The 16,139-nt window shown below is 35.4% G+C and overlaps 1 protein-coding gene across 1 annotated transcript in view; it reads left to right on the forward strand.

Annotated features, from left to right (window-relative positions):
* TTBK2 (tau tubulin kinase 2) overlaps positions 1 to 16,139 on the forward strand; it is a 65,049-nt gene that overhangs the window by 40,893 nt on the left and 8,017 nt on the right. Inside the window, exon 12 of the mRNA XM_010580033.1 lies at positions 481 to 1,084. Coding sequence (XP_010578335.1) covers positions 481 to 1,084 — 604 coding nt within the window. The remainder of the gene's footprint in view (positions 1 to 480; positions 1,085 to 16,139) is intronic.

The raw sequence follows: 16,139 nt of genomic DNA on the forward strand, positions 1-16,139 counted from the left end.
ATTTGAATTTGTTTGATGAAGCAAGTTATGCAAAGCATAAATAAGGAATCAATCAAAACAATCAATAACATTCTTCTTGAAAGCATCTACTACTGCTGCTGGAGACATCTGTTTCTTCTGTTCTGCTTTGAGTCTCTGCTTTGTAGCGTAAATTAAGTACAGTGGACATCTGGTGGCAGCCTCACCACTGAGTTGGTATCCACTCATTATTCTCCCTTCTGGTAATTACATTTACAGTACAATATGATATGTTATAATTACACTTACAATATGTGCAAATTTCTAAGACCATCCGCCCATTTTTACTTGATGAGTTATTTGTCTCAAATTGTGGATCTTTCAACCATTGTAGATTGTTCTAGAATATAACAACAGATTTTTTTATAGAAACCTAGTTTTCCTCTACTGAAAAAACTCAAATGTAGCTTACATTATTTAATTAATTCTTAACTAAATCAGATATTAACTTCTTTTTTTAAGTTTGGAGAAGATGCAGAAAGACTTGAATGCTGCGGCAGAGACTCCTGTTGCTGCTGTTCCTACTCTTTCTCAGAAAACACCCATTCCTGCTCCTGTGACTGCCCGCATGGACCATGTTTGGCACTATGATGAAGAGTATCTTCCAGATGCTTCAAAGCCTGTGTCAGCTAGTTCTCCAGAACACGTTGATGGTGTTATTAGCAATGGATTTGTAGCTGTCAACTTAAGCTCCTGCAGGCAGGAGGTTGATTCTAAGGAATGGGTGATAATAGATAAGGAACGGGACTTGCAGGACTTCAGGACAAATGAGGCTTTAGGGCACAAAACGACTGGAAGTCCCTCAGATGAAGAGCCAGAGGTACTACAAGTTCTAGAGGAGTCCCCTCCAGAAGAGCAGCTCAGGCCGGGTGGTTGGGCAGGAAACAGTGTGCATGCCAAGAATCAAACCTCAGGGGTGGAGATTGTTCTAGCCATGGAGTGCCATCCTGCTGCTTCCGAACAGCTTACAGATAAATTGGAACTTCTGTCCGGAGCTGCTGGACAGCTTCTTGCAGCCACCCCTACAAGTCCTATGGAAGCTCAAGCAGAAGGAGCACTCACTCCGGTAAGAGAAACGGTCACTGTTTTATTGAACCTCTCTTTATTCAGAACTATGTGACGAGACAGTAAGGGAAAAGGCAGTGAGTAAAATACAGCAGTGTAGCAGAAATTCCTAGTTTTGTCAGATATGGAACTTGATTCTTGAAGAATAATCTTCCATATTCTGTTACATGAGTGTTTACATTCTCCCATGGAAGTGGCTATTAGTTCTGCAGGTATGATCCACAGAACTGGCCTCAATAAAAAAACCAAAATAATTATATATATATTTTTATATGTATATGAAGAAGCTCCTTATGCAGTGATTCCTAATCAGTGAGATATACACATGCAAATATATATTTATTATATTTGCAGTACATAAACATAAAATTACAATGAATATGTAAGATACTGTGCTACAATGTCTCATGTGTTTCAGGAAAAGCCTAAATGGCTGAAATTAAAGAAAGAGTTACTTGCTCTCACCATCACTGATGTAGTGTTTTCTTTTGGAACTCCCTTTGTTTCTTCCTGTTTCTTCTGAAATTTCTAATGGTTCTTATGCAAACAACTTGTTGGCTTTTATAAATTGTTGCTACTTCTCACATCCAAGATAATTTTGCAACTACTGCTTTGCTCCCAGAATTTTCTCTTCACTAAGACAGATTGCTTTGCTTCCATTGCATCCTCTTCTTTTTGTGTTTCTCCATCTTTTCTAAAGAATTCTCATTTGCACAGTTTTTGAACGTTTCCTTTTTTTTCTCCTCTGTCACTGATTCTGAACAAAGACTTCTTTGGCTTTACCTAAGGAAGAAGTGAGATTAATGGTTAAGTGATTGGGAATTAGCTCCTGGTTTTATTTCTCCCCTTTTCTCAGTAGATACTGTGTCACCTATGATATAAAGGGCAATTCTTTCGAGCTCCTTTGAGCCAAGAAACCTGGCTGTACTTCTCCCTCACTTATCACCACTTTTTGAGAAAGTTACAGCCAGCTCATTAGAAAAAGAAACTTGTCACCAACCACTCATTTATTATAAGGTGTGGAATATCCTTTATGGTGAAAATGAACTACTCAATGTAATTAACTGTAACTGTACAGTAAAATTTCAAATACACCTAGGTTCTCATGGAAAATGCAAAATCGTGTCTTTCATACAAGATTATATTTAGGTATCATACTTTCTGAATTATGTCGTTTATAGAAGATTCTTTTTGCATGACTGAAAATACTGAACTGTGTTAAACAACAGAAGATTTTTGAGATTTAAGTTGAAATATTAGTTGCATGAAAGTTTTTGATGGGTTAGAAACTTGTAAAGGTGAAAAATTAATTTAAATTGCTCACTTGTTTTCAGCTGCTCATTTTTTGTATTTTAACATTAGTTTTAGTAAAACAGACAAGAGCAACGCTTAATTCTGTACAAAATACTAATTATCAGGTGTTTTTATTTCGAAAGCCATTAAAAAATGGCTTGCGATTTTGCATGCAAATGCACTACCCCACTTCATACAACCTTGGCTCCTTTTGGGGAAATAGCTATTTTACTTAAAACTGAAAGTAGTGGTGATGTAAATATAATGTACTACAGTGCAAATAATGGACAATATTTTTATCTGGAAAGGAAGAAGCTTCTGAGCATGGGAGCAGAAATAGTTATAAACAAGGTCAATTAATTATAAGATGTATTGGAAGAAATACTGGTTGAAGTAGACACTGGGGTGAGATTATGTTTTAGTTTGGCTTTGCAAGCCGGTAAGCGATATTTGTCATGACCTCAAAAATGGGGGAAATGAGTATGGTTTCTGTTGTCCTGGAAGGGCAAGTAGTGCTGTGAGGGAAAGATAAATGGCAGGAAGGAACTTGCTGTTTTGAAGGTGAATCATGTGGAATTGGAAATATAAACTGAACTGGGAATAAAGAAAATAGAAGTTATTTGGCTGATTTAGAAACTGGGAGCAGAGTGTGTCTATGCAATGTGTCTCTTCCAACTATGAGGGTTATTTGAGGTAGTCTTCCATCTATTTCATTAGTCCTTGAAAGCCAAACAAAGCCCAGGAGGATATTTGGGGGTGAGTTGTTCTTTCTGTCCTTTGTTGATGGTATTCCACTTCATAAAAGACACTTAAATATTCCTCGAGGTGGGAACCTAGCCGTTCTTATAGGTGAGTGCCCTAGTCACTTCATAAGGAGATAATGTATATATATGCCTCTTCATACAGTAGTTCTCTCTATTCCAGAGTTCTGGTGACCTTAGCGGGCTGTTTAGAGGAGTCCTTCTCCTTTTTCCTCAAAGCATTTACCCACCTGAAACTGTTCTTTGAGTGTGATCCTTGTTTGTGGATCAGATGTTCTTGTCTTTAGTAATTTTATCTAGGTAGTGCTTTCTTGACAATACAAATAATGGGCAAAAGGTCATATTTTACTTTTCTGCTGATTTAATTATGTTGCACCAGTTACTAAGAGCAAGCTTGGATCCAAGAATGTAAGTTTAGGACCATAAATGAAATCACTTCAGTGTTACTAAAAGGGGTTAAGAATAGGTGTTGAAATTATAGTAGTATAATAGCTTAATATAATTTCTGAAATAATTTACTCATTTCAAATGGCTTGAAACTCAAGGACATGTCAGTATTCATGGTTGTTGTGCTTATGAATATACCTCCTATATGGATTTCTAGTGACTTGCTTCACTATCACTTAGGAGGAAGTATAATGAATTATGTTCTTTGAGCTTATTCTGATAGGTTTGTTAAATATGCAAGCAATTACTTCAAAGGTGAATGAATAAAATAGTTTTCCTGTTTTATGTATTTTTTTATTTTTCATTTTTACTTTGATGATTCTTCTTTATTCTTTCTTTATTTCTTTCAGGGCTTTATTGTACTAAGTAGTAGCAAGGATGTTTCCATACAAGAAACTAAACGTTCATACACTGACCCATAATTTTATTTTCTCTTGAAGGAAAGAAATTGCTGGTCTGCAGTCCTTCCATTTGTAGATAAATGTTCTTGCTGAAATTGTCTGTGTATGTGGACTTCTTGTAATTGATGATAATAAAATTTCTTACCTGTTTCACACAGCATTAACAATCTAATAAGAATGTAAGGTTGTAGCAGTTCAGGAAGGAAACCTGAACTAAAAAAATGAGAGAGAGAAATATATAAGTTATTGGCTCGGGGATGAGCAAGTTTCAGGCATAACAAAATTACAGTAAATTATGCTATCCATTATGAAAAAAACCTGCAGGTAAGAGAACTAATTTTCATGTTATCAGTAATGGTTTTCCAGTTGCAATACAGATTCTGGGTGCTACCAGCAAATACCAGTTTGATCTGGCTCAGTCGTGGGCACATGGTCACGTTTCTGTTGAACTATTCAGAGTGTGCTAGGGTATATATGCTGACTTTATGCTTTCATAGTGGCTTTATGTTGATTTTGGCTGCAGGAGGACAGATGGTACCTGATTTGCTGTAATACCTGCTGGTATGCAGTTAATCTGTCAAAAGAATTTGAACTGACCTGGGCTAATGGTGAATTTATACTGGAGCAGCACTTTGCATCATACAGCTCTAGTTTTCTTTTCCTTGATCTGGTACTAAAGAGCCTAAAGCTGGACTTGCTGTGTTGTTGAACCATGGCCTCATTAATTTACTGTGTTTGTATTGAATTGCAGTGAACTCCACACAATGCATGCACAAAACTTTGCAACATAATTTGTCAAGCAGATATTTCAGCAAAGAAATAATAATGGGGTTGAAGTAATTGAATATGTAACAGCTAATTCTATTTTCATCTTCAGTTTAAATTAGACAACCGTTTGCTCTGGTCACACTTGGTTGACAACCTAGTACTATATATATATATGTATGCATGGTTATAGAAGAGGTTTGTGTGAATCTATTTATTTTTATTATTTAGAAATATTGTTGAAATTAGCATTTTTGTACATTGAGGTACTATTATGAACCTGCTCTTAAATTTCCATTTATTTCCAAGTTCTAAGTCTTTTAATTTTCATGTACCTTCTATCCTCAGTTGCTGCTTTTATGAGACACTGGAAATACTTCCCCCCCCCGCCCCAGTTGAGAGACAGCTATGCATTATGGGAGCTGAAGCTTTAGGATTGACACAATTGAAAATACTTTTCCTTGGAAACTGAAATGCTTGATAGATGCTCCCTGTTTCCAAGGAATACAGGTTATAATTGCAAATACTATGGAAATACTAGGAAGCAGAAAGTCACCTTCATGAAGCTTGCAAAAAGTTTCCATATCTCTGCTTTTCATGATTTTGTCTAAATATGCTTGGAACAAAGAATTGCAAATTGTATATAGCAGTCTTATTTACAGGTATTTAGATGTGTCACCATCAGATATTTATTCAGTGCTGGAAAAGGTCTTGCAAAGAATCAGTTGATTTCAGAGTTGTATGTCAAAGCTATAGGTTTATTAGAATCATCAATAACAAATTTGAAAATGTACTTTCTCCAAAATTATTAGTTTGGAACACTTTGACTTTACAGTTCCTGGGGTTTTTGTTTGTTTGTCTGTTTGTTTTCCTAAATGCCTGAGCGATGTAGTTCAAGATGAAGCAGTTGTTCATGGATTCTCCAGGACAGTGTTTCCTAGTTCAACCTCATATTTGGGAAATTTCATCAAAACTGTTTGGTACTAATCTTATTGATTACTTCTGTCAGCTGTGGTTCTTCATATACGTGCTATAGCCATAGTTGTACAGTCACATTTGTAAAGCCTCCAATGGGTGTATATGCTAAAATAGTAATCTCAGGAAACAGTGTTGCTGCACAGATGTGCTAAGCATTTGCAAGGACCAGTCAACAATCAACTAGTTTGTGTATGCAGTGCCCTTGGAACAGACTGTGTTAGTTTATTAAATTTGCACTAGATTGTTACTGACTGACTGAAGGTAGGAGCCAGCTAGAGAAAAGATGCTCGATTTTGATACTGGATTTTTAAAAACTGGTGGAAAATGTGAAGGTTACACTTAAGATACCTCTTAAATTATCAGTATTTAGCCTGTGAGGGAGTTGTGAATATGGTCTTCTAAGAAAATGCATATAGGCAAGACATAAACAAGCATTATTGAAATATTGATTTTTAAACCTTATTTTCTTCCCCGCCATGTTGTTCTCACAGCTCAACTCATGTCATATGCTGCATTTCTCCACTCCAAGAATTTCAAGTCCCATCCTCCGCACCATGAGCCCTATAGCCTATCTATCCATCCACTCGGACCCTCTGAAAGAGGCTGGTTTACCAAGGAGTCAATCAGCTGAGAGCCACTCCTCTTCCTCCCGCTCAACTGGTCGTAGGCAGCTTCCTGTCATTCCCTGTGGCAACAAGTTCCCCCCTGTCATTCGCATCTCAAAAGCACAACTTCAGCAGGTGAATAAGCCTTGTCTTCATAAAAGCGGCTGCGTTGTAGCAGTCATCTGCAAAGTTAAACATTTTCAGTTGGTCTGCACAGTCCGGTAGTAGGCATATGCTAGTCATACTGCTATACACAACATCCTAAAAAAACTGTTAATATTTTGAAAGATCAAGTTAGGGAATAACAATGGATCTTGTTCAGGAATAGAGTCAGGAATACCCTGTGAGGAAGATATATTGTCCCACTTAGAAGAGGCAGAATTAGAGAGGAATATTTAAAGAGATGTTATTGAGGTTATGATCTGGAGCATCTCTGGATGTTCTGGAACATAGATTCACTTCCTCGGAGGGACTTTCTTTTGAAAAAGGATGGACTATAAAATCTAGAAAACAAGATTTTTGCTTCTTTCAAGACTAAAATCTCTCTTTTTTTTATGTGTGCCTATAATCAATACCAGGTGGATTGGTGGATTTTGAATTGGGAACACACATTAAAATTCAGACTACCTTAAATGATTTTAATGTGAGAAAAAAGGGATCTAGAGACAGTCAAATTGCTACTTTGGGAATGAACAAATAATGAATCGTTCCACTGCTTGCAGTATACAAAGCAGAGATGGCAATTATCAGGGGTCATAGCTAATAGAAAATGTCGCTAGAGAAAGGGGACTTTCCATAGTTTTGTGTTCCCAGTTTCATTTCAATATGAAAAAGGTGAAGGCTTAGAATCATAATTAGAGGTAACCATAATTTGTGTATTAGGCACAAAAATACTGAGATTTGCTAAGCAGCATGAGCTTGCATTGACTGGTAAAGCAGTATGATATAGCATTAATGCATAAGACCGTAACATATCATCATCATTTTACCATTAATATTTCATTTGGATTATATTTTGTGTTGCCTTTTATTTCCAATGTATTTTTCAGTATAAATATTTCTATGTGAAAGACTTTTTTTTTTTTTTTTTCAGTGAAGCATGCACAGGAGTATTGATATTAAAAGTAATTCATCAACATTAGCTTCTTTCAGACTTCCATAGGATCAGTGGTGAGTGATAACAAGGCAATCAAAATAGCTAGTGTACTTATGTTAGCATTTTGTCTGTTAAGTCAAAAAGCAGTGTTTTTTTCCTGCATCTCCTGGCTGCTTTTTATCTGAATATAAAAAAATAGTTCTGCCCTCAATGTATGGAAATGGACAAACAGTAGCTCCCAGATGTTCATTATTGTGAACTTGATGGGATACCAAAATACCACATTCTTCATGATGACTGACTTATTGACTAGGGAAGAGGACTTAGGAGAAATTAACTCATTAAAAGTTAAGCTTCAGTATTTTTTGGTATTAGTTTGTATCCCAGGATGCAAAATGGCCTAATTTTTTTTTGCCTGTATATCTACAATTTAAATTTTCCAGTCAGGTATAATTAGCAAACAGTTCACAATACTCAAAGAAAGTAGGTTGGCAAAGGTCTTCTGGCTTCCTTAGTACCCAACAAATGAATACAGCTGCAATATTAATAGGGACTGCAAAGTGATACACTTTCTTGTAACATGAAAAAGAATTGGTATTGTGCCAGGTGCTGCTACTCAGTGGAGTGAGGATGATATGTAACATTCTCAGCCTCTTCTTTCTTTTTATCTGGTAAGTCCATGACTGCTATGTTCCTTTTCAAGCTGTGTTTTTGAAAGTCCTGACTCTGTTGAGAATTTAACTTCCAGTTTTTCATTTGCTATGGAAACTACAAGCACATGATTCTTTAGTTCATTCCAACAATGAAGGCCTTGTGTACTTTATGGCTGACTGAAGAACTGAAATATTTTTGCGAGTCCTTCTCTTTTCTACAGTGCAGTAATGTTAGGTGCTTAGCAAGCTAGAAGCTCCAGCAGCATGAAAGATGAATATGCATGTTAATAACCTAAAGCTTTTCTCCAGTTAAATATTAAAAACAATTTTAATGTCATTCTATATTGCTCTGTATAAATATTTGGTACTGAATATATTTTCATGTATTTCCTGCTGTTTGAAATTTGATTCACCATTCATAACTAACGAATTTCTGAGGTCAGGGATCTGTGCTGTTGAATTTAATTTCACATATTAAAAAATAAAAAATGAAACATTTGTTCCTGAAAACAAGCAAAAAGATTTTTTTTCCTGATTGTTGATGAGTAAGGGTTCAGGAACTGTAAACCACCTTCCTCTAGTTTGACATCAGATAGAGGAGGTCATGAAACTTCTGTATATTCTCTGCTCACTAGTGCAGAGGGGTTCTAGGATGTGGGTCTACTTTTATTTGTTCGATAAAGAGAACTCCTCTCTTGCATATATATGTTATGGAAGAGAATTGGAGTATTTTGCTTCAACTCCCCTTAGTTATTCAACTTGCAGCATAAGGAAACAGTCTGGCAGCATTAGAGCTGACAAAAACCAGAATGAATTCTTTGGCTGTAGTTGAATCTGAAGAGTGGGGCTAGAGTGCAATTAGCATCCTTTTCCTCTATAGCATGGTCAAATTGTACGGCAAATCCTTTTGAAACATAACCTTTTTTCTTTCTTTCTGTGAATTTTTCAGCCAGATGAGTTCTCTGAACTCTGCTTATTAGAGGACTGCGTAGAGTATTGTGTGAGGTCAATGGAAAAGGTGATGCAAGTGCAGCAACTACTGGCCAGGGCTGTGTATGAAGAGATTGCTTAGGTAGACGTGCTAAATGTGTAACTGTGTCTTGAGGAACAATCAAAATCAGTGACCTCAGATCTTGTTCTCTATGTTTTCTCAGTCCCAGTTCTTCAATAAGATAGCGAATACCTCTTCTGGCCACAGTAGCCATCTAGAATACTTCTAAACTGGCTGCTATACAATAAGATTCAGCCCTTAACAAAGGTGGATTCCAGTTTTGTGTGTCATTCTGGCATATTTTCATTTTTTGATGTGTTTAATGAGACATGTACAAGGGGGCTAATTTTAATTTAATGATTCTGTGGTTATTCATTGTGTTAGGGAAGGATAATCCGAGTCGCTCAGGTTAAGCAATCGGAATTAGTTAGCACTTATAAAAATATTTTCTCTTACATCTTAATTTTCTCAAATTTCTACCTTATTGGAACATTTTAAAAATTATTTGTAGTTATATAATTATATTATTAGTTACAAAATGCTCTGAAATCTTCCCACACAAGATGCTATGGAAATGCAAGCTGCCATATTCATATTCATATCCAAGATGAGAAATAATATACTGATCTGAGTTGAAAAATTTACCTTAATTTTTAAGCATCTCACTGGAATTCAGGGACCTATGGAAGAATAAGGTAAGACTTCTTGACATGTTCAAGGGGTATTTAGAGAAGGAATGCATATCCCTTATAATTGTCATTTTATTTTGGATGTTTTAGGTTTATGAGCCAGGAGTGCACGTAAATGTTGTAAATTTCGCCATTTTTTATGAACTAATTTTGGCAGGTTTCACTAGTCTGCAATAGCAAGAGATGAACGTTTACATTGGTTTTCACATTTAACAATCCCTTTTAGAACCAAAAACAAAACCCCAAAGATGCTCCTCTCTTGTTACGGTGTTCTTTTAAACTTGAAGTTTTTATGTGCATTAGGATTGCCTTAGAACTCAGCTAAAAACTCTGGTTTAGCATTGTACCTATCTGTTAAAAATGTCAGGAATGGATATATTGTCCAAAATCCTCTTCAGAGTTTCAGTTTTGAGACATGGTACGTTATCAAATAGATGTGTACTGGAAGGAAAAGAGGGAAAAGCTTTGCTGTGTTCAGCGAGTCTGGTTTTTTTACTGCTGACATGGTTAAAGTTGGCTGTAGCAAAAAGGGTTCTGATTTCAGGGTTTACAGAATTGTTATGCCCCCCTGTTCCCTATCCTGATGGAAACTGTATTGAGTCAGCATGAGGTTTAAGTTAGGTTTTTCCCAAGAGGCTGCTAATACCATTTACAACATTGGGTTTTATCAAGGTAGAAATTTCAAGGAGTTAGTCCAGCTCATAGCTACGGGAGCTGTTTCATACACAGTTGATTAGATTTTGTGAAGTAGGGAAAATGTGCAGAAGTTATACCATCTCATTCATGACAGGGTAACTGTTAATAACTGCTAATTTTTCAGTACATTTTAGCCTGAAAATTAAGTTGCTGTGATGTTACAACCTTCACTTATCATCAGTGAAAGTGTTTGATAACGCTTGTGACCAGATTCAAAAGCAAGCTTGGATTGAGAATTCTTACTGTTTTCAGTTGTTACTGTTAGGTTCTTGGAAGGCAATTGACATATGATCGTTGCTACAGTGTCATTATTTTCTTCATTAGTCAGTTTCTCTGGAGTACGTGGATTTTTCATACAAAAATACATAGGATGAGGAATATCAGGAAGCATTATTTTAGAAGAAAAAAGAGGATGTCTGGAAGACACATATAAGCTCACAGGTTACTCCCATTCTTTTAAGCAACTGGATTTTATATTGATAATGATGTTTCTTGAACAATTTTCATCTACACACTCTCTTTCTAATGCAAACAAGTAAAAAGTTTTATTTGTTGTTTTTATCCAAGTGGCAGAGGCAATTGCTTGATACGTAGAAATCTAAATGCTGCCTCTGAGGCTTAATAGGGTCTTTTGTCTGAGGGAGAGAAATTCTTCAGGCGTGCTTTTTTCACATCTGCCGTTGGTATAAAGAAGAACTAAAAACCACAGCATGTTAGATTAGGTGTTCTTTCAACGGAAACTTTCCAAGTTGTAAATTAAGGAATTAACTGTTGAGGACAAGCAGTCAGTATGAACATCTTAATTTTTTTCAAATAGTATGTTTCCTGTAGAGAACACATCCATTTTTAGTGACAGAACCCTCTTGGCCATTCTCCTTCTGCAGGTTTCTCTATCAGAAGCAGGAGAAAAGTCATAGTGAAGGTCAGGATGATAAATTGGCCTTGGTAATAGCATCCACATACACTGATCATGTAGGAAAAAAACCCTATAAAAAGTTATTAATAGTTTTAAATGTTTGTGTTTTCTGGAATCCACAGTACTTTTAAGATTCCCAAAATTCATAACCACATGGTTCATCTATTCTTGTCTGTCCTTGAAGTGGTCAATTTTTTTAAATTTCTTTTAAATGCCAATCTTATCCCAAACATAACGTGATTTAGGATGTTTTTCTAGCATCATAATTTCATTAACATAGAATAAGTAAAGATGTTTCAGGAAAGCTAAATGGTCTGTGGGATTTCCCATGGAGAGCTGATCAGCTGGGGTCAACAATTGTTTCCATGATGACAATTCATACAGTAATCTTTTTGAAATAAATAGGTAGTTACAATTTAGAGCATAATGCCCAAGGACTAATGATTATTTCTCATGTAATTAAGGTATAATTGATCCAATTAATATACTAAATGTCATATATATATATTTGCAGATATTGTCTGTAATATCATCCATAAGATAATCTTTAATTAAGATATATTTCTCTCTTAAAATATTTTGTCTGCTATCATTAAAATTGCGTATGATACTAGTCCAACTGGAATTACAGGAAAAAAAATCTTTATTTGGAGTTTGTGAATTTGTCAGCATCTTACCATTTTCTCCTGGTTAGATAGATATATCATATGGAAGTAAGAGAGAACTTTTTACAATAGGGAAACCACTAAAATTAGGACAAGCGCTGAGTGGAGGTCTAATATTTCTAAGCTACCACTGTGTAATTTTTAAACTGGTTCAAGTTTCACATCGTTATTAAAACTTCTAGTATTTGGCAATTCAACGCTATTGCTCTACATGAACCACAGGTAGATGTGTTTACTTATTACCTAGCTACAAATGTATAGCTGCTGTGACTGCTTCCAGGCAGCTTCTAAACACAGAACATGATATGTGTAGAGAGCTCACAAATTGGCTAAAGTGACACTACCTTATTGGTATATCTAATCTTAATAATACCAGGCTAGCAACCGAAACAGAATCAGAATAAACTGATAGTGCCCTTGTAGGTATTTTTAAGGAGCTTAAATACCTAACTGGCGGCATGTATTATGCTGTAAATCACTTGAGTGCTTGGATGGAATCAGCTGTGTTGTAACTACTTCATGGAACTGTGCTTTACATTTATCATCACTCCTGGTCACAGAGGCAAAACTATGTAACATAACAGGCTGCCAAAAGTTTTAGGTATTTAGTTTTTAAAGGATAGGCTGGATTCTAATTGCATCTTTGTATCTGCAAACTTTGTAACTATAAAACCTCGTGTGCAGAGAAGAGAATATATAAAAAAACATTGTAAGAAAAGAGAAGGACCCTTACTATAGATACGACTCCAATCTGGAGGTCTGTCTTCTCTAAAGGATAGCTATTAAGCATGCTTATAAGCAGACCGAAAGCAGCTAGTTCTTTATGTGAATTACAAATACTGTTGGTGGTAGTGCACTGTGGGCTTGAGAAAACCCATAATGCTTTCAAACAGATCCTGACGATTCTGAGGAGAGATTTTAAGAAAATTTTAATCTGGGTTTCGAGTTTGAAAGTGAAATTTTATGTGTACAATGATTTTAATCCTGCTGAAATTAGAATTTTTATTAAAATTATACTAGCACACACGTATATGGGTTTCATCAGTTCTTCCAGTATGTTTGATTCATCCATGGAAATTTTAGTGTTCACAGATTCTCTCCCTTGCAAGCATAACACAACTGTGGGCAATGTGCTTATATAGTACCAATCTTGTAACTGGATAGAACTGGATTTAGTTTATTACAACATACAAATGAGTGGATTCACTGTCTGACTGGAGGATCAGAAGTCAGAAAGACTCTTAATTTTGTTGGGTTTTTTTTTTTTTTAGTGTGTTGTTGGAGTTTTTTTTTAGAGGGTTGCTCTTTGAATAGGAAGGGTACTTTTACCTTTACAAAAAATAAAAAATATAGTGTAAATAGCAAAACTGAAGCATAAATATAGCACAACAGTAACCTAGAATTAGACACTGGCTCATAGCAGTCAGATACAAACAGAAAAAATAGACTTATTTGAAATCTGCACATGGGTATTAAGGCAGATCTTATGTATGAATTACCTGATACTTCGTAATGATCCTTTATTGAAATTGATATGTTGGAGAGGAATATTCAGAATTTATCAAAGAGTAGTAGTCAGACCCCACTGCTATTATGGGATTGAGAGTCTCTGTGTATGTCTTTTTTTCATGACAAAGAAAGACTATTTACTTGGATTGAACTTGGGTTTAGAATAGAGCATTTAAAATGATTTTTTCAAAGAAGATACTATGTTTAAAAAAAAAAAAAGTACTGGTCCTTAATAACAAGGTATAATGTGGCTTTGAAAATGAGAGTTCAGGGTCTTCCTGAGGAAGTATTAGTCTGTGTTTTTATTGTTTCTGAAAACTGCAGGTATTCTTTCTGCAGGGACAGATATTAATATAGAGCTTACCTTCAAAAAGATTATTCAAAAGTAACAATTGTTTCTAAAGTAAGAAAAATATATACTAATATGTTTCTCTCAGCTAGCTGCTAGAACGAGGTTTGCTTAAAGATGCTTACATTGTTATTAGCTATGATAATAATAGCTATGAAAATATTTTAACTGCATTTTATATATCAAAAGTGGTTGCACCATTAATTAATAAATAAATGTCATTTTGTACTTAATGTGTCCACTGTTAGAGGAGGAACCTTCTAATTTGTAGTGTCTTATTTTGCTTCTTAACTGAGTACCTAAGTATACTTGAACATAACCTCTCTTGGAGAACTAATTCATGTCCTATTGAAGATTGTTAGATGTTTTATAAAATCTAGTTTTAGAAATGCTGAGTATATTGTGCTACTTTAAGTGTGATATGAACTCACTGGCTTTGTTACTGAAACCACCATCCTCATGGAATCAGTGGTTTCTAGCTTTCCAGAGGAAAAAGTCTCCAAGTGGCCAAGCTTCTGAAAATAGTTCTTAATCTCTGGATCTTCTGTGACTTTAGAAAATAACCATGGTAAGGTAGGAATTTCTGTAAAGACAGAAATAATAGCATGAGATGGGAAGGTGAAATAGGCTTCAGTTGCCATCTTTTCACATATCTGAACTGTGCATTAAGGCAAATTCATGCTTTCTTTGTTAGAAACAGACTGCCTCTGTGGAACTCAAGTAAAATATTACAATACCGGCCCATTTTTAATAGGAGTATATGACAGGAGTATTGTGTGAGTGTTTTGAAGTAATAGTCTGTAAGCGCTGCTGCTTCCTAGTTCTCCAACAATGTAAGTAAATTTCAAAAATATTCTTCAACTGATTTATGTGTTATGTAGAACAAGTTTCAAATTAAATGAGTACTTGTTTTAGTCACATTCCCAGGCTAATTAGCCACTTATTACAATGGCAGTCATTCTCTAAAAGCAATTAAAGATACTGCTTTTAGAGCAATCAATATTTGCCCTCTTAGATGTTTGAGGAAATGGGTTTATGCTAGAACAAAAAAATCTTCCTTTACCTGGTAAGTGACGTAGGAATAACTGAAAAGGGAAGATATCTAAAGAATATTGAAATTAAGCAATGATTAATAAGCCTTAAAGAAAGACTGTACACACAGATCTATATATATTCTTTATTCTCAAAAGATACCCATCACATTACAGAATATGAAAACACAGTTGTCTTGTACATTCACAGCTGTGCATCTGTATTCCATCCTCTTCCCATTTCTTGCAACCTCAATATAAATCAATGCAAAAATTAACATTATAGAGTAACAGAAAGAATATATCTGAAGAGCTGTGGAGAGCAACATGCTCCTCTTTTCAGATAGATATAAATAAGCCTTCATATGTTACTTCTCTTTAGTTTAGGATTAGGGCCTGTCATGTGAATTTTTAACAACAGAAGGTAGTATCCTGGGGACTACCAGTTACTACAAATGCCTGCAATGCTTGCAGTACCATATATATGGGACTGTTGAAAGGGATTCTCTATCAAAACTTACAATGATCTCTGGTCTTATGTTCCATAACACCATGAATTGCAGCCATATATTTCCCCTGTTTATCCCCATATTAGTCTATCTGTAGAAATAGCCAATGTGGTTTAGTAAATCTATAATTAATTATAATTAACTTCTTCATGCTGTGAATTTAATCTGGGAAGGGAATTTAAGAGGTACAAAGGATTAGACTCTAAAAAGTCAGTAGAAATGATAGTAGTAAGTAGGGAGGATTTTGAAAAGTAGAAGGGCTGTTCTGAACAGTAAGTTAGGTGAGTTGCCTGCAGAGATGTAAACATAGCAGTGGGTTATTCACATGAGAATGACACTGGCAGTAAATTACAGGACAGTGCACTAACATACCCTTTACGCCTCCATACAAACTGCAGTTCACATTTCTCTGCAGAGGCATATAGTTGTGCAAGGAAATAGAAATTAAGTGACATAAGTAAAGAAAAAACTCATGAAGTAAGAGCAAGCCGGTGAACTGGAAAGATTCAGGGAGGTTTTTTGGTATTGTAGAAGTTGCAGACTCATACTAACATTGGCCATATTCCTCGTAGGTGATAGACCTAACACTAGATAAAAAAGAGAAGCAGGGAAAAGAGAAAAGATACATGAGGTTTGTTCTCATAGATACATGAACTTTACTAAGGTAGGAAAGAAGTTCTGAAGAGTATAGGTAAAGTGTCT

This window comes from Haliaeetus leucocephalus, unplaced genomic scaffold (assembly GCF_000737465.1).
Source record: "Haliaeetus leucocephalus isolate CR32 unplaced genomic scaffold, Haliaeetus_leucocephalus-4.0 Scaffold696, whole genome shotgun sequence".
Taxonomy (NCBI): domain Eukaryota; kingdom Metazoa; phylum Chordata; class Aves; order Accipitriformes; family Accipitridae; genus Haliaeetus; species Haliaeetus leucocephalus.